General features: G+C 38.3%; 1 protein-coding gene across 1 annotated transcript in view; it reads right to left on the bottom strand.

Annotated features, from left to right (window-relative positions):
- Window positions 1–7999: 7999 nt before the first annotated feature.
- Window positions 8000–19652, bottom strand: part of LOC307120278 (T-lymphocyte surface antigen Ly-9-like) — a 32088-nt gene continuing 20435 nt past the window's right edge. Inside the window, exons 5-7 of the mRNA XM_079807235.1 lie at window positions 17139–17471; window positions 12072–12148; window positions 8000–9864 (exon numbers count right to left, since the gene is read on the bottom strand). Coding sequence (XP_079663361.1) covers window positions 12096–12148; window positions 17139–17471 — 386 coding nt within the window. The 3' untranslated portion in view covers window positions 8000–9864; window positions 12072–12095. The remainder of the gene's footprint in view (window positions 9865–12071; window positions 12149–17138; window positions 17472–19652) is intronic.

Below are 19652 nucleotides of genomic sequence, written 5' to 3'. Positions count from 1 at the left end.
GGTGAGCGTGCATTTGCGGTGGCAGAGCCACGACTTTGGAAAACCCTGCCTTTAGAGATTAGGCTGGCCCCTTCCTTGTCTATTTTCAAGTCCCTGCTAAAAGCTTTTTTATTTTCCTTAGTGTACTGATTATGGTGATATGTTAAACTTTTCTATTGGTGGTTTTTATATTTTTATGGGGTTTATTTATTTTTATTTTTCTGTATGTGTGATATTCTTGCTCTTCTGTAAAGCACTTTGGTCAGCCTGGGGGCTGTTGGAAATGTGCTATACAAATAAAATTGAACTTGAACTTGAACAAAGGCAAGAACATTAGCATACTTTTTGCATTCTTACTCGAAATCGATGGGACACCAAAAATGGCAATTAAAGGGCATGGTTCAAGGGAAATATTCAAAACTTTAGAAAAAGTATCAAAAAAGGAATACCAAAAATCTTCCAGCTTTGAACAAGAATAAAACATATGGGTATGATCAGCAGCAACCAGAGAACATCTATTGCTCATGGCATCCACACCTGAAAAAAAGCTTACTTAATTTGAGGTTTGTAAAATGAATTCTGTGAAAAATCTTCAATTGAATCAAACTCAATCTGGCACAGGATGATGAAGAGTTAACACTGCCAGCAGCTAATTCCCACCAGTCCAAAGTACATCCGAGTTCTTCCTCCCATTGATGTTTAAAACGAGTGGATGATGGCAAAACATAAGGAAGAATTAAATTATATAAAAAAGATATAGACCTCTGTTTCTGTATTAAGCACTTCTCATATAAAGAAGGTTCAGACAAATCTGGAAAAGAAGGACAATGGGAATTAACAAAGTTGCGCACTTGAAAGAAACGAAACAAGTTCGACTGTGGTATACAGAATTTTTTTGCAAGATCAGAAAAACTTGTGAAAACTCCATCAATAAATAAATCTGAAAAATATACAAGGCCTTTGTTTTTCCACGAAACAAAAGCAAAGTCTAAGGTTGACGGAATAAATAAATGATTGTTGCAAATAGGGCCATAAAGAGAGGCAGCAGCAAGTTTAAAATGATGCTTGAATTGCCTCCAGATCCTAAGAGAAGCGCATACTGCTGGATTTGTAGTAAACTTTGAGGGGCGACTGGATAAAGGAGCACATACCAAGGCAGTGAGTGAGGATGAAGAACAGGACTGTGCTTCTAACCTACACCAATCTAAATGGGGAGAATTATACCAGCAGTGAATTTTGATAATATTTGCTGCCCAGTAATAAAAAAATTGGGCAGTGCAAGACCCCCATCTTTTTTATGTCTTTGAAATATGCCTTGCTTAACCTAGGAGGTCTGCCCTGCCATATATAAGTAGAAATAGCACCATCTAACAGTTTAAAGAAAGACTTGGGTAAAAAAAAACAGGGAGGGACTGAAAAAGAAACAAAAACCTAGGTAAAATATTCATTTTAATTGATTGAACTCTACCAAATAAGTCCCCGAAAATGTCTCCGTTTTACAGCTCGTTCCAAACAACCCGCCGATATATTGGAAAAAAAGCGCCCAACTAACATCATACAGCAGCTGCTGGTTTTAGGAGCAATCCTGTAGTGATTATTTTCACCAGCCGATGGCGCTGTGAGCTACGCTGACTCTACTTGGTAGCGCACAGCTACTTCATGAAGAACGTACCGAGTCAAGAGCAGACAGAGCGCCTGTCTACTTAATTTAAAGTAATATTGTTTGTATGTGCTTTATAACAGAGCCTCAACATGGTGCGGGATTGTTTTGTCCCCAAAAGTTACGCAGTCACAAAGCAGTGATTACCACACATCTGAACTATAACTTAAATATATATACTTTTTTTTATTATTATTACACTTGCAACCAATACATGTGCAGAATACATATACTTTCTGCTTTAAATAAGCCTAAAATGCAAAATAACAAGACCAATTAAGGATAGTAAGAATTATTTTCAAGCATAAACATAAAACTTTTGATTTATATAGTATAAACTTATACAATTATAAAATGTTGCAATATTTGTTGAATAGTTTTATTTAACATATTTATGTTTTATTTTTGTAATGTGTTTTTGTTAAGTCATGTTACAATATTGTTTTGAACTGCTGTTTTTTAGTTTTAAATCTTTAAATCTTTTTTATGTATTAAATCTAGGGCTGCACAATATATCGAAATTATCGAAATATCGCAAATGTACATATCGCAATATGCATATCGCAAGAACACGCAATATCTGAATGATTTGGCTACTTCAACATTGTGAAAAGTGTACGTTTTAGGTCGACACATATAGCAAAGAATAGACTGGGCACACGACTGTTACTTATGTGACTTGATTGACGTTAAAAAGAGTAATTAAACGCAATAACTTGTGAAAAACAACTTCTTGCTCAAGCTCGAAAGGATTCGTTTGGCCAAGATTGATGCCTCTAAAAAATTTGAGAAAATCTGGGGCCCCTTCCTTAGGTAGAGTTGAAATTTGCCTGAGAAGTAATGTAATATTGATAGCTTTACTGTTTTATTTCTTCACTCCATCTTTAACGTTTTGTTTACGTTTGAATACTTTGTGTTTTTGTTGAAGGTGTATATTTTCATTGTACCTGGTGGTTGTTGGGGTGGGTGGTTGGTCTCTTATTTTGTTTAGTTTTTGTGCATAATATTTTTTAATACAATTTGTAAGATTTTTATATGTTTTATGTTTATATAAAAACTGTTATAAATAAAAATATAAAAACAACTCCTTGCAGTCTCGCGCTGTCTGCTGTCTGACACACACCGAAACGTGCGCACAAGCCGTTCTTTTTTCTTTTTTGTCGTGTTACACACTCTTCGTCTTGATGAGTATTCATGTAAACATAGTCAGTTATGCTTTAAATGAAAGATATCAGTTGGGGAAAGAAATAGATTTTACACACTTAAAGCAATATTGTATCGCATATCGAATATCGCATTTTTTAACAAGGATATTGCATATCGCATTTTTCTTCAATATTGCACAGCCCTAATTAAATCCAGACCAAAAATCCTAATAATCAAACTAAATCATAATAATTATTAATGTTAATAATAATATAGGGACTCCATATAATATAGGGACTCAATTTTATTGTCCCTGTTTTTTAATTAAAATATAATAACACATGAGATTTTAGGGATATTTTGACCACTCAAATAATATGAAATATGGTCACTGTTTTCACTACATTAGTTTGAATCACTACATTTTAGTGAATAGAAATATTTGCAATAAATTTAGTCATGGATTATTATCATTTAAAATCAATTTGTTTCAAATGTTTGAATTTTATGTGTTTATCTGTTCCAAAGTTTAATAAATCAGACACTGATGGCACAGTGCTCTGTTTTAAGTCTTTTTTTTGTTCAACCATAAATGCCTTGCGCTGGTTAGGGGGTACTTGGCTGAAAAAAATATTTCACAAGGGGTACATCACTGAAAAAAGGTTGAGAACCACTGTTAGACCGATATGGCTATAGGAACTATTCTCTCATTCCTGCGTAATAATCAAGGAACTTTGCTGCCGTGCCATTAGTGCAGCGGCGCAGTGATATTAGGGACTTTAAGCAACAGCTGCGAATGGAACGGCAACGGTGTTCTGACGTTGTATTGCGCATGCGCAACTTTAACTGCTACTCGCCGTAGCCGAGAATGTAAAAATCACTAAGCAACCATAAACAAGACAGCGCACATCAGCTCTTATCTCAATGCTGCCTGAGGTGTTGTTGCCAACAGCAGACATCTTTGTACAAACGGAAAAAAACTTTCAAATTAGCTTAAGTTTAAAACATATCAACACAGATTAAATAAAAGACTAGTGGTACAATCATATACTGATGCAATTACAATGTCATATACCATAAAACATAACATTTACTTACCTAATCTTCCACGTTGTAACGACAACGGCAAATCAGCTGTTCTCCCGTAGTAGACGGTTACAGTAGAACGTCACGAAGTGGCAGTTTAAGTCGCGCATGCGCAATACAACATCAGAACACCGTTGCCGTTCCATTCGCAGCTGTTGCTTAAAGTCCCTATTACACAGATATGGTACAGCACCAAACTAACTCAAAAATGTGTTTATTTTTAATGATTAAAAAAGTCGAGAAAAAAGTATACACTGTATTAATGAAACAAATCCACATAATTGTACTTGACGTGTTTGAAATTAATGTGGGGAAAAAATAAATACTCTGAACCCCAAGTGGATTTACACAAACTGACAAAGTCAAAAAGCGTTAGGTTGTGCCCCGCTCTCCCCTATATAACATACTTATTAATGTGAAATGTAACTTGCAACTTGATGATACAGCACTTGTCTAGGGTCTAAAGAAGGAATGCTACATTTATTTATCCTAATAATGTTAACATGTATTTTTTTCAATGAGCTCATTGTATATTGTCATACGCTATTTGTTAATTGCCAGAGGAAAGGTGGCACCCCGACTGAGCCTGGTTTCTCCCAAGGTTTATTTTTCTCCATTATGCTGTCGCCTTTTGCTTGGCTTGCTCAGTTGGGGACACTACATTTTCAACTAAATATCCAAATAAATCTAATTGGTAAACTAAATTAACCATATAAACTAAATTACTGACAGGCCACACTGTCACTGTATGATAATTGAAATGAGCTGATGACATCACCGTTTTCTCCGGAACGGCTATACGGCTGAATATTCTGTTGCATTATTTTCCTGTGTAACACTGTGAAGCTGCTTTGAAACAAACTGCATTGTAAAAGGCACAATATAAATAAACTTGACTTGACTTGACTTGATTGTTTCTGCCTTGAATTAATACATTGTTAGCTAACTGTGTGATTTGTATATGTACTTTTCTGAAGTCCATAACTTGCATGGACACAGTCACCACTGATACCAAATCACTCTAAATTGTTATGTACACTTTCAAGCTTTGTCCAAATAATTGTAATGTCTATAATATTTGGAAGTCAGTTCTGGAAGTTAAAATCCCATTCATTTTCTCCATTGAGTAACTTGTCATTTTGAATGATTCTGTATGAATCTACCTCAGCTCTATCAGTAACACAATGTGTTTATTGACCAATCCCACATGAACAACTACACTATCCATATTCCTGAAGAATAATTCATCACATCTGAAAAGTTTATTGTTTAAAATGTTACTTTTTTTAAAGGGGGTGTACTCACTTACGCCGAGCACTGTGTGGCCTTTTACCCTTGTTTTGTTTTTTTCTCTTTTGTTTGTTTCGAATTGAAGTTTGTAATGTTGTGATTCATCTGGAGCACTTGATTTTCACACTGCATGACTATCTAGGGTAGCATTCAGTCGCTGCTGTGTTCACACTGTACAAGAGGAGGAATGCAGACAACTCTGTCTCGTCTGCAAACTACGTTTCACAACCAAACATACGCGAGATGTGACAAGGAAACAAAGCGAGATCATGTATGCGCCTCGCTTTGTTAATAGCATTGACTGTTGGGTAGAAGTCTGTGACACAGGCTTTGTTCTCTGCTTTCCGTTGGACTCTGGCTCGAATTTGTGAGACAAAATTGATGCCATGTCCGTTCACACACTGTATAGTAATTGTGATAGGCGTTCCGTTTCCGTAATGCGCTGCACGCAGTATACCAAACGCAACTGACTGGGTCATCTGACCGTCACGCAAAGGAGGGATTTAGAAAAATGAATCGTTGAGCGAATCCTTTGGGAGTCGTTGAGCAAATAAAGTAAAACATAAATGCATATTATAAGACAATAAACGCTTTTTGACCTTGCATGCATTTTAACCTGTTGTTGGGGACTACCAAAACAAAAATAGGAACCTTTCAAATGCCATAACAGGGGCGTTTTAAGTTGTATTATTTTGGAACTGAAAAGGTTTTCGGGTGTGTGAGTGTTTTTGGGGTTACCGTTGTACAATTTAGGACCATAGAGAAGAGTTAAAAAGAAAAAAGACCAACAGTCAGGCGTGCAATTAATTCCAAGAAAAATGTACTGAAGAATAGTTTGCAGTTTCATCAGCAGAAGCCAGCTTCAAGTCTCACAAGGAGTTTGTAGGCCGCGCTCCCCCTGTACCCACCCTCATACGTACAACCCCAAATCAGAAAAAGTTGGGACAGTATGGACAACGCAAAAAAAAAAAAAAAGAAGTGATTTCTAAATTTACTTTGACTTGTATTTCATTGTAGACAATATGAACACAAAATATTTCATGTTTTGTCTGGTCAACTTCATGTCATTTGTAAATATGCATCCTTTCCTGTCATTCAGACCTGCAACACATTTAAAAAAAAGTTGGGACAGTAAAGCATTTACCACTTTGTAATGTTGCCATTCCTTTTCAGAACACTTAAAAGACGTTTAGGGACTGAAGACACCAAGTGATGAAGTGTTTCAGGTGTAATTTTGTCCCATTCTTCCAGCAAACAAGTCTTAAGGTGGGCAACAGTACGGGGTCTTCGTTGTCGCATTTTGAGCTTCAAAATTCTCTATTGGAGACAGGTCGGGACTGCAGGCAGGCCAGTCAAGTACCCGTACCCTCTTCCTCCGCAGCCAGGACTTTGTAATGTGTGCAGAATGTGGTTTTGCATTGTCTTGTTGAAATATGCATGGACGTCCCTGGAAAAGATGTCTTCTTGAAGGCAGCATATTATGCTCCAAAATCTCTATGTACTTTTCAGCATTAATGGTGCCTTCACAGAAGTGCAAGTTACCTTTGCCAAGGGCACTGACACAACCCCATACCATGACAGACCCTGGCTTTTGGACTTGTTGCTGGTAACAGTCTGGATGATCCTTTTCTTCTTTGGTCCGGAGCACACAGCGTCCATTCCTCCCAAAAAATACCTGAAATACTGATTCATCTGACCACAGTACACGTTTCCACTGTGTGATGGTCCATCCCAGATGCCTCCGAGCCCAGAGAAGTCGACGGCGCTTCTGGACACTGTTAACATAGGGCTTCCTTTTGGCATAGTACAGTTTTAACTGGCATTTGTGGATGTAACTACATATTGTGGTACTTGACAAAGGTTTGCCAAAGTAGTCCTGAGCCCATGTGGTGATATCGCTTATAGATGAATGACGATTCTTGATGCAGTGCCGCCTGAGAGATCGGAGATCACGGTTGTTCAGCTTAGGCTTGCGCCCTTGTCCTTTACGCACTGAAATTCCTCCAGATTCCTTGAATCTTTTAATTATGTTATGCACTGTTGAATGTGAAATATCCAAATCTCTTCCTATCTTTCTTTGAGGAACATTGTTTTTAAACATTTCAATAATTTTCTCACGTATTTGTTGGCAAACTGGCGATCCTCGGCCCATCTTTGCTCCTAAAGGATTAGACCTTTATTGGGTGCTGCTTTTGTACCAAATCATAATTACAATCACCTGTTGACATCACCTGTTTCAAATCACATCATTATTTGAAATGTGTTGCAGGTACAGGAAAGGATGCATATTTACAAATTACATGAAGTTGACCAGACAAAACATGAAATATTTTGTGTTCATATTGTCTGCAATGAAAAACAAGTCAAAGTAAATTTAGAAATCACTTCTTTTTTTTTTTGTATTTGCGTTTTCCATACTGTCCCAACTTTTTCTGATTTGGGGTTGTACAATATCTCAACAATTATACTCTTTTCAAGGTCTAGCTACGTCATTACTGCATGTTGAATGATTTTGATTGGCTAAGAGAAAATAGACAGTTCTGGTAAATTTCCACACATTGTCAGTTAATAAGATTCACGTCTCCATAGATCATTTGTTTGACGCTTTCACCCCAGAATTAGGCACGCAGTGACCTTCCAGGTCTGGAGCAGGCGCCAGCTTGCCTGAAAAACATGTCCACCCATCTCTTAGGATGCCTGTAATCCACCTCCAATACTGATCCGTTACAAAGAATACTGGCACGCATACACAGATACAAAGACTGTCCAAGGTTGGAGTTGGTGGAGTGTCAACTGAAAACATAGTTCTCCAAAACATACAGTAACCTCCTCCAGAAGTACAGGCAATATTCATCTTTATTTTTTAGTGTTTCAGTAAAAGGAAATAATATAAAATATAATTCAGTCAAAGGGAATGAAACCAAAAACTTTAGAGAACAATCAAACTAGAAGAAATCATTTAATATGTAGGAGGATAGATCTTGATTAAGGCTTTGATTATAAATTGAATTGTATATTGAAGCGGCAGTGGATTTCAGGATCCACCCCTTCACCGTTGTGTTGAAGAGTATATCCTGTGGTTAGGTTGAAGATTGGCCGAAGAATGTTATGTTAGATTAAAAATGAAGTCTCTATAGTATATATAGTCTCTTTGCTAAATACTTTAGTGCATGCAGGTGTGCTTGTGCTATTGTTAACTAGCTTGAAAATATGAAATGTATAATGTTAATAATTATGAAATATAAGAAATACATTACATTATATATTTCTCTATATTTGTGTGTTTATACTGCATGAGTAAATATATCTGTAATATAACATGCAGAACCATATCTGATCACACATACACTATATTGCCAAAAGTATTGGGACACTCCTCCAAATCAATGAATTCAGGTGTTCAATCACTTCCATGTCCACTTGTGTGTAAAATCAACCACTAGGCATGCAGACGCTTCTACAAACATTTGTGAAAGAACGGGTCACTCTCAGGAGCTCAGTGAACTCAAGTGTGGTACTGTGATTGGTTGTCACCTGTGCAATAAGTCCATTCGTGACATTTCCTCACTACTAAATATTCCACGCTCAACTGTATTATAACAAAGTGGAAGCAATTGGGAACAACAGCAACTCAGCCATGAAGTGGTAAGCCACGTAAAACACAGAGTGGGGTCAGCGCATGCTGAGGGTCACAGTGCACAGAAGTCTCCAACTTTCTTTAGAGTCAATAGCTACAGACCTCCAAACTTCATGTGGCCTTCAGATGAGCTCAAGGACAGTGTGTAGAGCTTCATGGAATGGGTTTCCATGGCCGAGCAGCTCATCCAAGCCTTACATCACCAAGTGCAATGCAAAGTGTGGGATGCAGTGGGGTAAAGCACGCCGCCACTGGACTCTAGAGCAGTGAGACGTGTTCTCTGGAGTGACCAATCACGCTTTTCTGTCTGGCAATTCGATGGACGAGTCTGGGTTTGGCGGTTGCCAGGAGAACGGGACTTGCCTGACTGCATTGTGCCAAGTGTAAAGTTTGGTGGAGGGGGGATTATGGTGTAGGGTTGTTTTTCAGGGGTTGGGCTTTGTGAAAGGAACTCTTAATGCTTCAGCATAACAAGACATTTTGGACCATTTCATGCTCCCAAGTTTGTGGGAACAGTTTGGGGACGGCCACTTCCTGTTACAGCATGACTGCGCACCAGTGCACAAAGCGTCGGCCCATAAAGACATGGGTGAGCGAGTTTGGTGTGGAGGAACTTGACTGGCCTGCACAGAGCCCTGACCTCAACCCGATAGAACACCTTTGGGATGAATTCAAGTGGAGACTGAGAGCCAGGCCTTCTCATCCAACATCAGTGCCTGACCTCACAAATGCACTTCTAGAAGAAAATTCCCATTAACTCACTCCTAAACCTTGTGGAAAGCCTTCCCAGAAGAGTTGAAGCTGTTAGAGCTGTAACGGTTGGGCCAGCTCCATATTAAACCCTACGGATTAAGAATTGGATTTCATTCAAGTTCATGTGCATTTAATGGCAGGCGTCCCAAAACGTTTGGTAATATAGTGTACATCTATATATTATAAAGTGTATTACTGAATATAAAATGATAAAGGTTGTGGCGGGATGTTCCCGGTCCGGTACTCAGGAAAAAACATGTTATCTTCTCATGGCGATTGGTGCACACTCTGCTTGATCTTCCTCTTTAAAATTCTGTAAAAAATACAATAAAACACACATGAACTGCCTGGTCAAGCAAATGTTTGTGCTTTGTTTCTGTTTGATAGAATTGTAAATATATCTATTAAAATACTGATATTCTGGTCTATAACTCCTCCCCGAACCTCCCGCTGCCCTGTATCTTGCTCTCTCTCATTGGCTGTCGGTCATCGGCTAATGAGATATTTCACACAGCAGGAGTTTGAATCTCCGACAGGTCCAGATATTTAGCCTGCCAAATATCTCACGGGCGTCAGCAACTCATCGGCGAGTCTCTCTGATCGCGTCTTTGATAATTCACACTGCGTGATTGTCACTCACGTGCACGGGCACCGATTTGCCTATGATCTCGGGCATATGTCGGCGATTTCACAAAACCTGTCGGCGAGTCAAAAATCGGGGCTAAAATCAGACAGTCTGAACTAGGCATTAAAAGGACAACTTTGTACTTTATCTACTCCTAAATGGAGAATAACACAAATCTTTTAGTGGTAAATATCCATTCAAGTCTTTACTGTCCTAGTCACAAGTTGTTGTGCCTCTAAAGGTACATTTCATTAAGTTGTTCTGGAAATTTTGAACAGTGATATCATCAGCTGACACAGGAAATACTGCATCAGGGGTTCATGCTGAGCACAATGGAAATAGGCCCACCAGCTGATATCCTGTAAATGGACCTGTTGATCTGTTATTCTGTAGTTGCTATAGTGTCTTGAGTATCGAGGGATATGAGTCAGTGTTTCTTGCAACACTGACTTGGCAACACTGGGGCTTTTATACACTCACATAAAGGATTATTAGGAACACATACTAATACTGTGTTTGACCCCCTTTCGCCTTCAGAACTGCCTTAATTCTATGTGGCATTGATTCAACAAGGTGCTGAAAGCATTCTTTAGAAATGTTGGCCCATATTGATAGGATAGCATCTTGCAGTTGATGGAGATTTGTGGGATGCACATCCAGGGCACGAAGCTCCCGTTCCACCACATCCCAAAGATGCTCTATTGGGTTGAGATCTGGTGACTGTGGGGGCCATTTTAGTCCAGTGAACTCATTCATGTTCAAGAAACCAATTTGAAATGATTGGAGCTTTGTGACGGTGCATTATCCTGCTGGAAGTAGCCATCAGAGGATGGGTACATGGTGGTTATAAAGGGATGGACATGGTCAGAAACAATGCTCAGGTAGGCCGTGGCATTTAAATGATGCCCAATTGGCACTAAGGGGCCTAAAGTGTGCCAAGAAAACATCCCCCACACCATTACACCACCACCACCAGCCTGCACAGTGGTAACAAGGCATGATGGATCCATGTTCTCATTCTGTTTACGCCAAATTCTGACTCTACCGTCTGAATGTCTCAACAGAAATCGAGACTCATCAGACCAGGCAACATTTTTCCAGTCTTCAACTGTCCAATTTTGGTGAGCTCGTGCAAATTGTAGCCTCTTTTTCCTATTTGTAGTGGAGATGAGTGGTACCCGGTGGGGTCTTCTGCTGTTGTAGCCCATCCGCCTCAAGGTTGTGTGTGTTGTGGCTTCACAAATGCTTTGCTGCATACCTCGGTTGTAACGAGTGGTTATTTCAGTCAAAGTTGCTCTTCTATCAGCTTGAATAAGTCGGCCCATTCTCCTCTGACCTCTAGCATCAACAAGGCATTTTCGCCCACAGGACTGCCGCATACTGGATGTGTTTCCCTTTCCACACCATTCTTTGTAAACCCTAGAAATGGTTGTGCGTGAAAATCCCAGTAACTGAGCAGATTGTGAAATACTCAGACCGGCCCGTCTGGCACCAACAACCATGCCACGCTCAAAATTGCTTAAATCACCTTTCTTTCCCATTCTGACATTCAGTTTGGAGTTCAGGAGATTGTCTTGACCAGGACCACACCCCTAAATGCATTGAAGCAACTGCCATGTGATTGGTTGATTAGATAAATGCATTAATGAGAAATTGAACAGGTGTTCCTAATAATCCTTTAGGTCAGTGTATTATTTTATTTTAAATGATCATGACTTTCAGAAAAGAGACAAAAATGACAGAAATCTCTTTTGATTATGATATGTAGTGTTAGACATTTTTATATATAATTATAAATATAATAATTTGTTCAAAGAAAATACTTATTACAATTGCATTGGACATTGTTAGTAGAAAAATTAAACTAGAGAGACTGTGAGAAGTAATGAACTCACCGTAGACAGTAAGATTGAATGTGTTTAATTGAATTCTCCCTCTGTCACTGACTTCACTGCATCAGCCCTGAACACACCTGAGGAACAAACAGACATATTTACTCAATAAAACACTTTCTGAGAGTTTTAATCATTTTGAATCTATTTAAAACGTGTTATGGCAAAATAACTATCGTTTCTGGACTTCTGTCAAAGTATATTCAATGAAAGGGACAGAAGCATGAACTCAAATCTGTTTAAGTATATTAGTCTGATACAACTGCAAATTATTTGAGACACAATTAATGATGGAAATAATAAATAACCAGACAAATGGTAATATAAAGAGAACTGAAGACAGACTCCATGACGACAAATAGAGGAAAATAAACATTTTCTTAAGCAGTGTCACAACAGAATGGTGAATGTAAACGTTTGAAGGTTTTGTAACAAAGCAAATGCTCTGATTGGTCAGATGACCCAGTCTGTTGTGATTGGTCTACTCTACTCTGATTGGTCAGATGGCCCAGTCTGTTGTGATTGGTCTACTCTGCTCTGATTGGTCAGATGGCCCACTCTGTTGTGATTGGTCAAATAAAGGTTTTTCTGTGATTGTATTGACTAGATCCTAAGGTCAATAAGGGGAATACACACAAGAAAAGCCACTGAGTCTCAAGTGCTAGTGAAAGAAGTTTGTCTTCAGCTGCTTCATTAAAGTTGTGATGATTTTATTTTTTATGTTTACATAAAAAGATGGCATTGTAAGTTTACATTATATGCATTTATGAATTAGACACTAATTAGACACCTATTCTATATAAGGAAAGGAATGTTTTCCACTGCATATATGGATGTACTAAAAGACCGTTGTTTTTATGGGAAGTGGATTGTGCCACGCTTGAGCATGATGTTTGTCTATTCTAGCAAAAACCAACATGTTTCTCCCTTGTAAGGGAATCATAGGTTCTTCCTTAGAGGTATATAATGTCCAGTTTTAGTGTACTGCACCGAAGATAGCAGAAGACAGCAGGATAGGCAGACAGAGAGAGAGGGAGGATTGAGGGTGGAGCAAGGGAACCGAGGAATGGAGAGACACATACCACTGACATGAGACTATAACTTTTCAATGTCTCTACTATGTCTGACATATAAACATCATAAAAGAGTTCTCCTGGCACAACACCTGCCGAGATCTGCTTGGTTACCTCTTTTGTGTGGAGATTATTTGCAAATTATTTGAGACACAATTAATGATGGAAATAATAAATAACCAGAAAAATGGTAATATAAAGAGAACTGAAGATAGACTCCATGAGGACAAATAGATGAAAATAAACATTTTCTTAAGCAGTGTCAAAACAGAATGGTGAAGGTAAACGTTTGAAGGTTTCGTAAGAAAGCAAATGCTCTGATTGGTCAGATGGTTCAGTCTGTTGCGATTGGTCTACTCTGCTCTGATTGGTCAGATGGTTCAGTCTGTTGCGATTGGTCTACTCTGCTCTGATTGGTCAGATGGTTCAGTCTGTTGCGATTGGTTACTCTGCTTTTTTTCCAGGGTTTTTCCTGGCTCAAAATGAGGCGGAGGTGGTAAAATCCTGCTTGGCCCAGCCGACTCGCGGCTCGCTATTTTTTCCAATTAATTGTCAGTTTTAGGGCTGTCATACATTTTTTGTGTGCTTCAATCATTAAATAATTATGAATTTAATCCCTTTTAAGTTTTCACTTTGCAGTGTAAGATTACAGTTAACACCTTTAAATATTTATTCAATTCAGTAAATAACTGAAACAATCACAACAAACTGGCAAAATAAAAGGGTTATAAATGTATCATTCATATATTTCGATCACTATAGAATATCTACATCTGTGTTTGTGAAACTAATGGTCACTCTTTTATTTGTTAAACACAATCCAGAATCCAATAAGTACACACTACTTCATTATAGAGAAAACAATAAATGAATAAAAATATATAATCATAAGGTATGACAAAAATATATATAAAAAATTGCGAATACAAAAAGTAATAGGGCTTGAACGTCGTGACGTCATTACTTGGCGTGGCGGCCATGTTGATGGCCTCCTTTACTGCTACTCGGACTACTACGCACTGTTTATAGACGTACTCCCTCTCAGTCGCGTGTCTTAGTTTGATTAATTTGGCGTCGAAATTGGATTAACTTTCCACCGTTTCCTGCTTGGAGGCGCAACCACGGAGACCAAGAATCCGAGGTAACAGAGTCGTCGGCTTTCACAAAAGGACGCTGTCAGCTGGATGCAAGAGATGTGGAGAGCACAAGAAAAAATGCCCACCTCCGAATTCACGTGGAAAGGGACAAGTACACTATTTTGTCAGATAAAGTACCGATTCACAAGGTGTTGCCATGCAAGGATGAAGACATGACATGTGAACTGCACATTGCAAATGGATCCAAACCGTTAATAGTTCCGATTTTGTCCATATACCGGTCCCTGGCTTCCCTATTTAACGTATCCCGGTAAATTCCACATCCTTTTCGGGAATTTAACGTAGTTTTTCTTTCTCCCAACTCTGCTTCTCCTCGTTCGATTTGCTGTATGTTTACATTGGCGAGGCCATCAACATGGCCGCCACGTCCCAGAATGCAATGCGACGCCCAAGCCCTATTCTGGAAAAAAATATTTGGGCTAATTTTATAAAATCTAAACGTGTTAATAAAAAGGTACAGGTTCTTATAAAATACATTTATGAAAAACTATTTATATTATTAGATTTATATTTATATATGAATGTAGATAATTATATCCCAGCTAACACACGACGTAACAGTTACGTAATTTATTCGGACTTTTTGGTAATTTTATGACTTACCAACTGACAACGTAGTCTCAACGTCGTTTGTCTGTAATTTCCTTACCATAAAATTACCTTCTCACAAACTTGTCAGTACGATCTCTGGACGTTACAAGATTACCAACAACGTTCCAGATACGTACTCCACACGTAATATTTTGGTAATTTTATGACTCAATGACAACGTAACTACAACGTTGCATGCCTGTAATATCATTACCATCAAATTACCAACACACAACGTAGCCAGTGCGATCTCCTAACGTTATTAGATAACCAAGGACGTCCCAGATACGTTCTAAATTCGTAATATATTGGTAATTCCATGACTTACTGGCAACATAAACGCAACGTTACCTGCTCGTAATTTCATTACCATCATTTGCAGGGTCTTTATGTTCTGATTTACTATGTTCTTATTATCAGAATTTGTCATATAATTTGTGAAATTAAATGTCAGACACAAGATTGAAATTCCCTTTAAGTTAAATGTTTCTTTTCAACAATTAAGAATATGAACAATCTTTTTAAATACAGTGACGTGACCAGCACGTGCCTCCACAACTGAAGAGTGCGCGCGCACACATTAGGCAATATTATTATCAATATTATTATCAACAATTGTAATTTTTTTCTGGGGTGTTAAACTTTTTATTACATAATATTTCATAGAAAACTTTGGAATAATGACAGACATGGCCTGTCTACATCTAACAGATACTGAATGAGAACGTGCTTGCCTGGTGGCTGTTGAGAGTTGCCATGGTAACCGTAAACACAAACAGAAACAGCTGGAGAGGACAGCGTCGACATTTCTCTCTGTTTTATCGCAAGTTATCTAAAAAATAAATTAAAAAACTTTCGATTCACTGTACGTTTGTGTTGTTTACATTATATGCACTTATGAATGCATTAAAGAGCATTAGAATCTGCAGGAGCCTAGCCTATTGTAAGAGTCGGTTTTGGTGCTAAGACAAAAGCTGAGATACATACCTCAGCAATTGAACAATAAAAGTCACTAATCTTGAGGAAAAGATCTCACAGAAACTGTGACAACACCCTGACAAACATTCCTCCCCCCCTCCCCATTTTGCCCTCTCCTTGTCCTGGTTTCAAGTCACCAAATGCAGATATATCAGTGATGATGTTATTTGTAAATGTATTGTTTTATCCTTTTCATGTTTGATGTCTTTTTAAAGGTCTCAGTGCGAATGGTAAAATGGTCTCAGTTTCACTGCAGTCACTGGTAGTATTAGAAAGATTGGAAAACTAATGAGAATTCAGTTCTCCTTTGAGTAGTCTCTTCAAAGATATCTGATCCACTCCCCCAAAACCAGGTGGGGGTGTTGCAAATATTTACATCCCTTTTGTTCTAGTTGGAGTATTTAAGGCTGGATGTTCTAACTCTCTGGGGAATATTCTGTAATCAGACCCCCCGTGCAAACTGCATGTAGATGTGCCAGACATGATGACTCTTTTAAATTATTTTCATATTGCTTTGCAATTGTGTTTTATGTTTTTACGCTGATCAGTTGTGTACCATGGATTCTTGTTTACGATATTTACTTTTCCTGTCTGGCCAAAATAAATGTTAACCTTGATTTCTCTTGTATGGTTCCGAAATCGTTATTCTAGTATGGATCGATGTAGAGTCCTTTATTACCGCAAAATCTAGGGTTATGATAGATCACACCGATGACGCCACGACTGAAGCATGGAGCGCAGCGTGCGCGATATTCCGATTTCTGACTATCGCTGGGTTAGCAAGTTGTAGTCCGTAGATATTACTAAAATTACACTTTTTGTTGAGTGAGCATGGGCAACCACTTAAAGGTAAAATATTCACCCTACATCCTCTGACTAATCACAGAAGTAACCGTTTTGTGCCCGTGAGCGCGCGATATCCGGACGCGTCATGTCTCTAAGCGATTTAGGGTCTCTCGATGAACGAATATAAAAACTAGGAAGATATAAAGAAAATCAACGATCTAAATTAAATCGCAACTAAGCGTAAAATCAGCTGATAAACTCTAAATGTAGCACACTTTATGGAGTCACTTAGAATTGGAGTCAGATAAAATTATTAATGGAGTCAGATTTAAAATGAGATATCAATAAATTAAAAGAACTTCACCGAAAGGCTGAAAAGGCTTACACGCAGAATTCCTTTTGACCACGTCATTAGTTTTCGGTTTTTGGGCTAATGGATGGAGATTTACACTATATAATAGAGTGAGCTGTAATTCTCTACTCACCAGTGACAGTAACAGTGAATCTGTGTTTAGTCTCTGAGCTGCTGGTGCTGATGGTCACTTCATAGAGTCCAGAGTCTGTGTTTCTGGTGTTTGTGATGGTCAGAGATCCAGTCTTCTTGTCCAGCTTCAGTCTGTCTCTGAATCTCCCATCAAGAGCATCATCACGTATAGAGATCTTACTGAAATCTCCATTTGTTTTAGCTAAAAGATTCCTGTTAGCACCAAATGTCCACATTATCTCATCATCTGCCTGTAGTTCAGTAACACCAGACTGTAGAGTGACAGATTCTCCCTCCATCACTGACACTGACTTCAGTTCATCACCAAACACACCTGAAGAACAAACAGAAACAGTTTCTCACTCACACATATTAAAGTTACATGTAATAAAGCTTTAACTGATGTTTGACATAGTTTTGAAATGATTATAAACTTTGGAAAAGTAGAGAGACAGAAACTGCAAAAAATAGAAACTTATGAAAATAGAGTTATGCAAGTAAATAGAACAGTGCTAATTTCCATTCCCTTATTTATTGAAGTTCATTAGAGCTCCACACAAATAATATTTTACTGCATACATATAAACACCTTGTACCTTAAAATGGGATAAACGGACTGAAAGTGCAGCTGTTCTGTGGTATCCTATAGTTTAACAGGACGATTAGATAAAGACAAATAATTAATGAATAATGTTGATTAAGCAAATGCACTAAATCTGTACGTGTTGTGAAATCTCTCCAGACCACATCTCAAATACACGTTATATCTGGAATAAGAGCAAGAGCACGTCTTCTGATTTAAATGGTGTAATATTAATCTGTACTAACATACCAGAACCAAAAAAACAAATTTTTGCAACTTACCAACCAGAACACAAAAGCACAGCCAGAAAAAACTGTTTAAAGGGCACCTATTATGCAAAATCCACTTTTACATGATGTTTGAACATAAATGTGTGTTGACAGTGTGTGTAAACAACCACCCTACAATGATAAAAATCCACCCCGTATTTCTTTTTAATCCCCAAAAATCATAAGCAGTGTTTCAGAACAAGCTGTTCTCAGATCCTCTGCAGTGTGACATCACACTGCAAAGTCCCGCCCGCAAGGTTTGACTGACACTGCCATTTTAACACAGGAGTGATGTATATGCTACGCTCTCTTCTAAAGACGGGGCGGGGATATGCAGCTCATTTACATTTAAAGCAGCACACACCAAAACAGCGCTTTTTATAGACAGGCCTCAAAATGACATTTTCAACACGTTATAATAAATTATCTGTGGGGTATTTTGTGCTGAAACTTCACAGACACATTTTGGGGACACCCAAGACCAATATGACATCTTGTAAAAAGGGGCATAATAGGTGCCCTTTAAAACATTCTTCCTACAGCTCTGGTGTTTAAAACGGATGTTGAAAAAGATTATCAGAGAGTGTTGTGGAGTAAAGTCATGTAGAATAAATCTACATCTACTTCTGTTTTTGTGTTTCCGCTGAGCATGTGTGTAATGTGTCAAGGCTGTAGTCCAGTTTCGCAACAGTGTTATTTTTTTATAACAGAGTCTTTGTTTTATTCACGCTGTATTGATATCAGACAGCAAACACATGTTACTGAATTAAATAAATAACTAAATGTTGATGACTGATGACATTTTATGATCATATTTCTACCTCTCCCCAATGACTTGTCTCTGTTGCTGGTTTTCACCTTGCCTTTTTTAGGGTGTTCTGTCCGTTCTCATCCCTGGATGGTTTATTCTTACTGGAGCATTATTGTATTCAGATTTAGAATTTTTTTGTCTGCAGTTTTTGATTGACGGTTTATGTAATTATGTGTGATTTATGTGTGTTACGCTCTTACTCCCAACTCGTCACATATTGACGCTTGGTCAGGACCCCTCTGCATCACTTTTTAACGCACAGGGTACTCCATTTCAGTTGTTTGCCCGATGCGTCAGATCAAGATGCATTTAATTCTTTGCATTCGTAAAAGTAGACATGATTTTATGAGTATTTAGGCTACTTTTATATTTTGGAGCAACTAACCCCACTCCTACCCTAAACCTGCCCACTTCTCAACAATATAATGCTGCGTTCACACCAAACGCGAATTGAGCGTCAAAATCGCGTCTAATTTCACGCGCGAACATTTTGAATGCATTCGCGCGTCCGCGGCGACGCGCATAGAAATCGAGCGCTGGAAGCGAAATTGACGCGTGTTCAAGGCACTCCAGGAGAAACATGTCATAAAACACCACTCTACTTCTTTTCATTTTCATTAAACATATATATTAATCATTAATAGCCACACAAATGTGGTCCAGGCAACTCCTACATTATCTTCACTGCATGTATATTTAAATACACTTCACCATGTCAGTTTACCATGTGACCGCAGCGAGCAGGCTCCTGATTGGTTAACGCGGCGCGAATTGACGCCAAAGTTCAAATTTTTAAACTCGGGCGTCAGACGCGAATTCGCTTCAAATGCTTGAATGCACAAAAGCATAATT

Source organism: Gobio gobio (genome assembly GCF_949357685.1).
Source record: "Gobio gobio genome assembly, chromosome: 24".
NCBI lineage: Eukaryota > Metazoa > Chordata > Actinopteri > Cypriniformes > Gobionidae > Gobio > Gobio gobio.
This window is presented reverse-complemented; position numbering and strand designations above follow the sequence as displayed.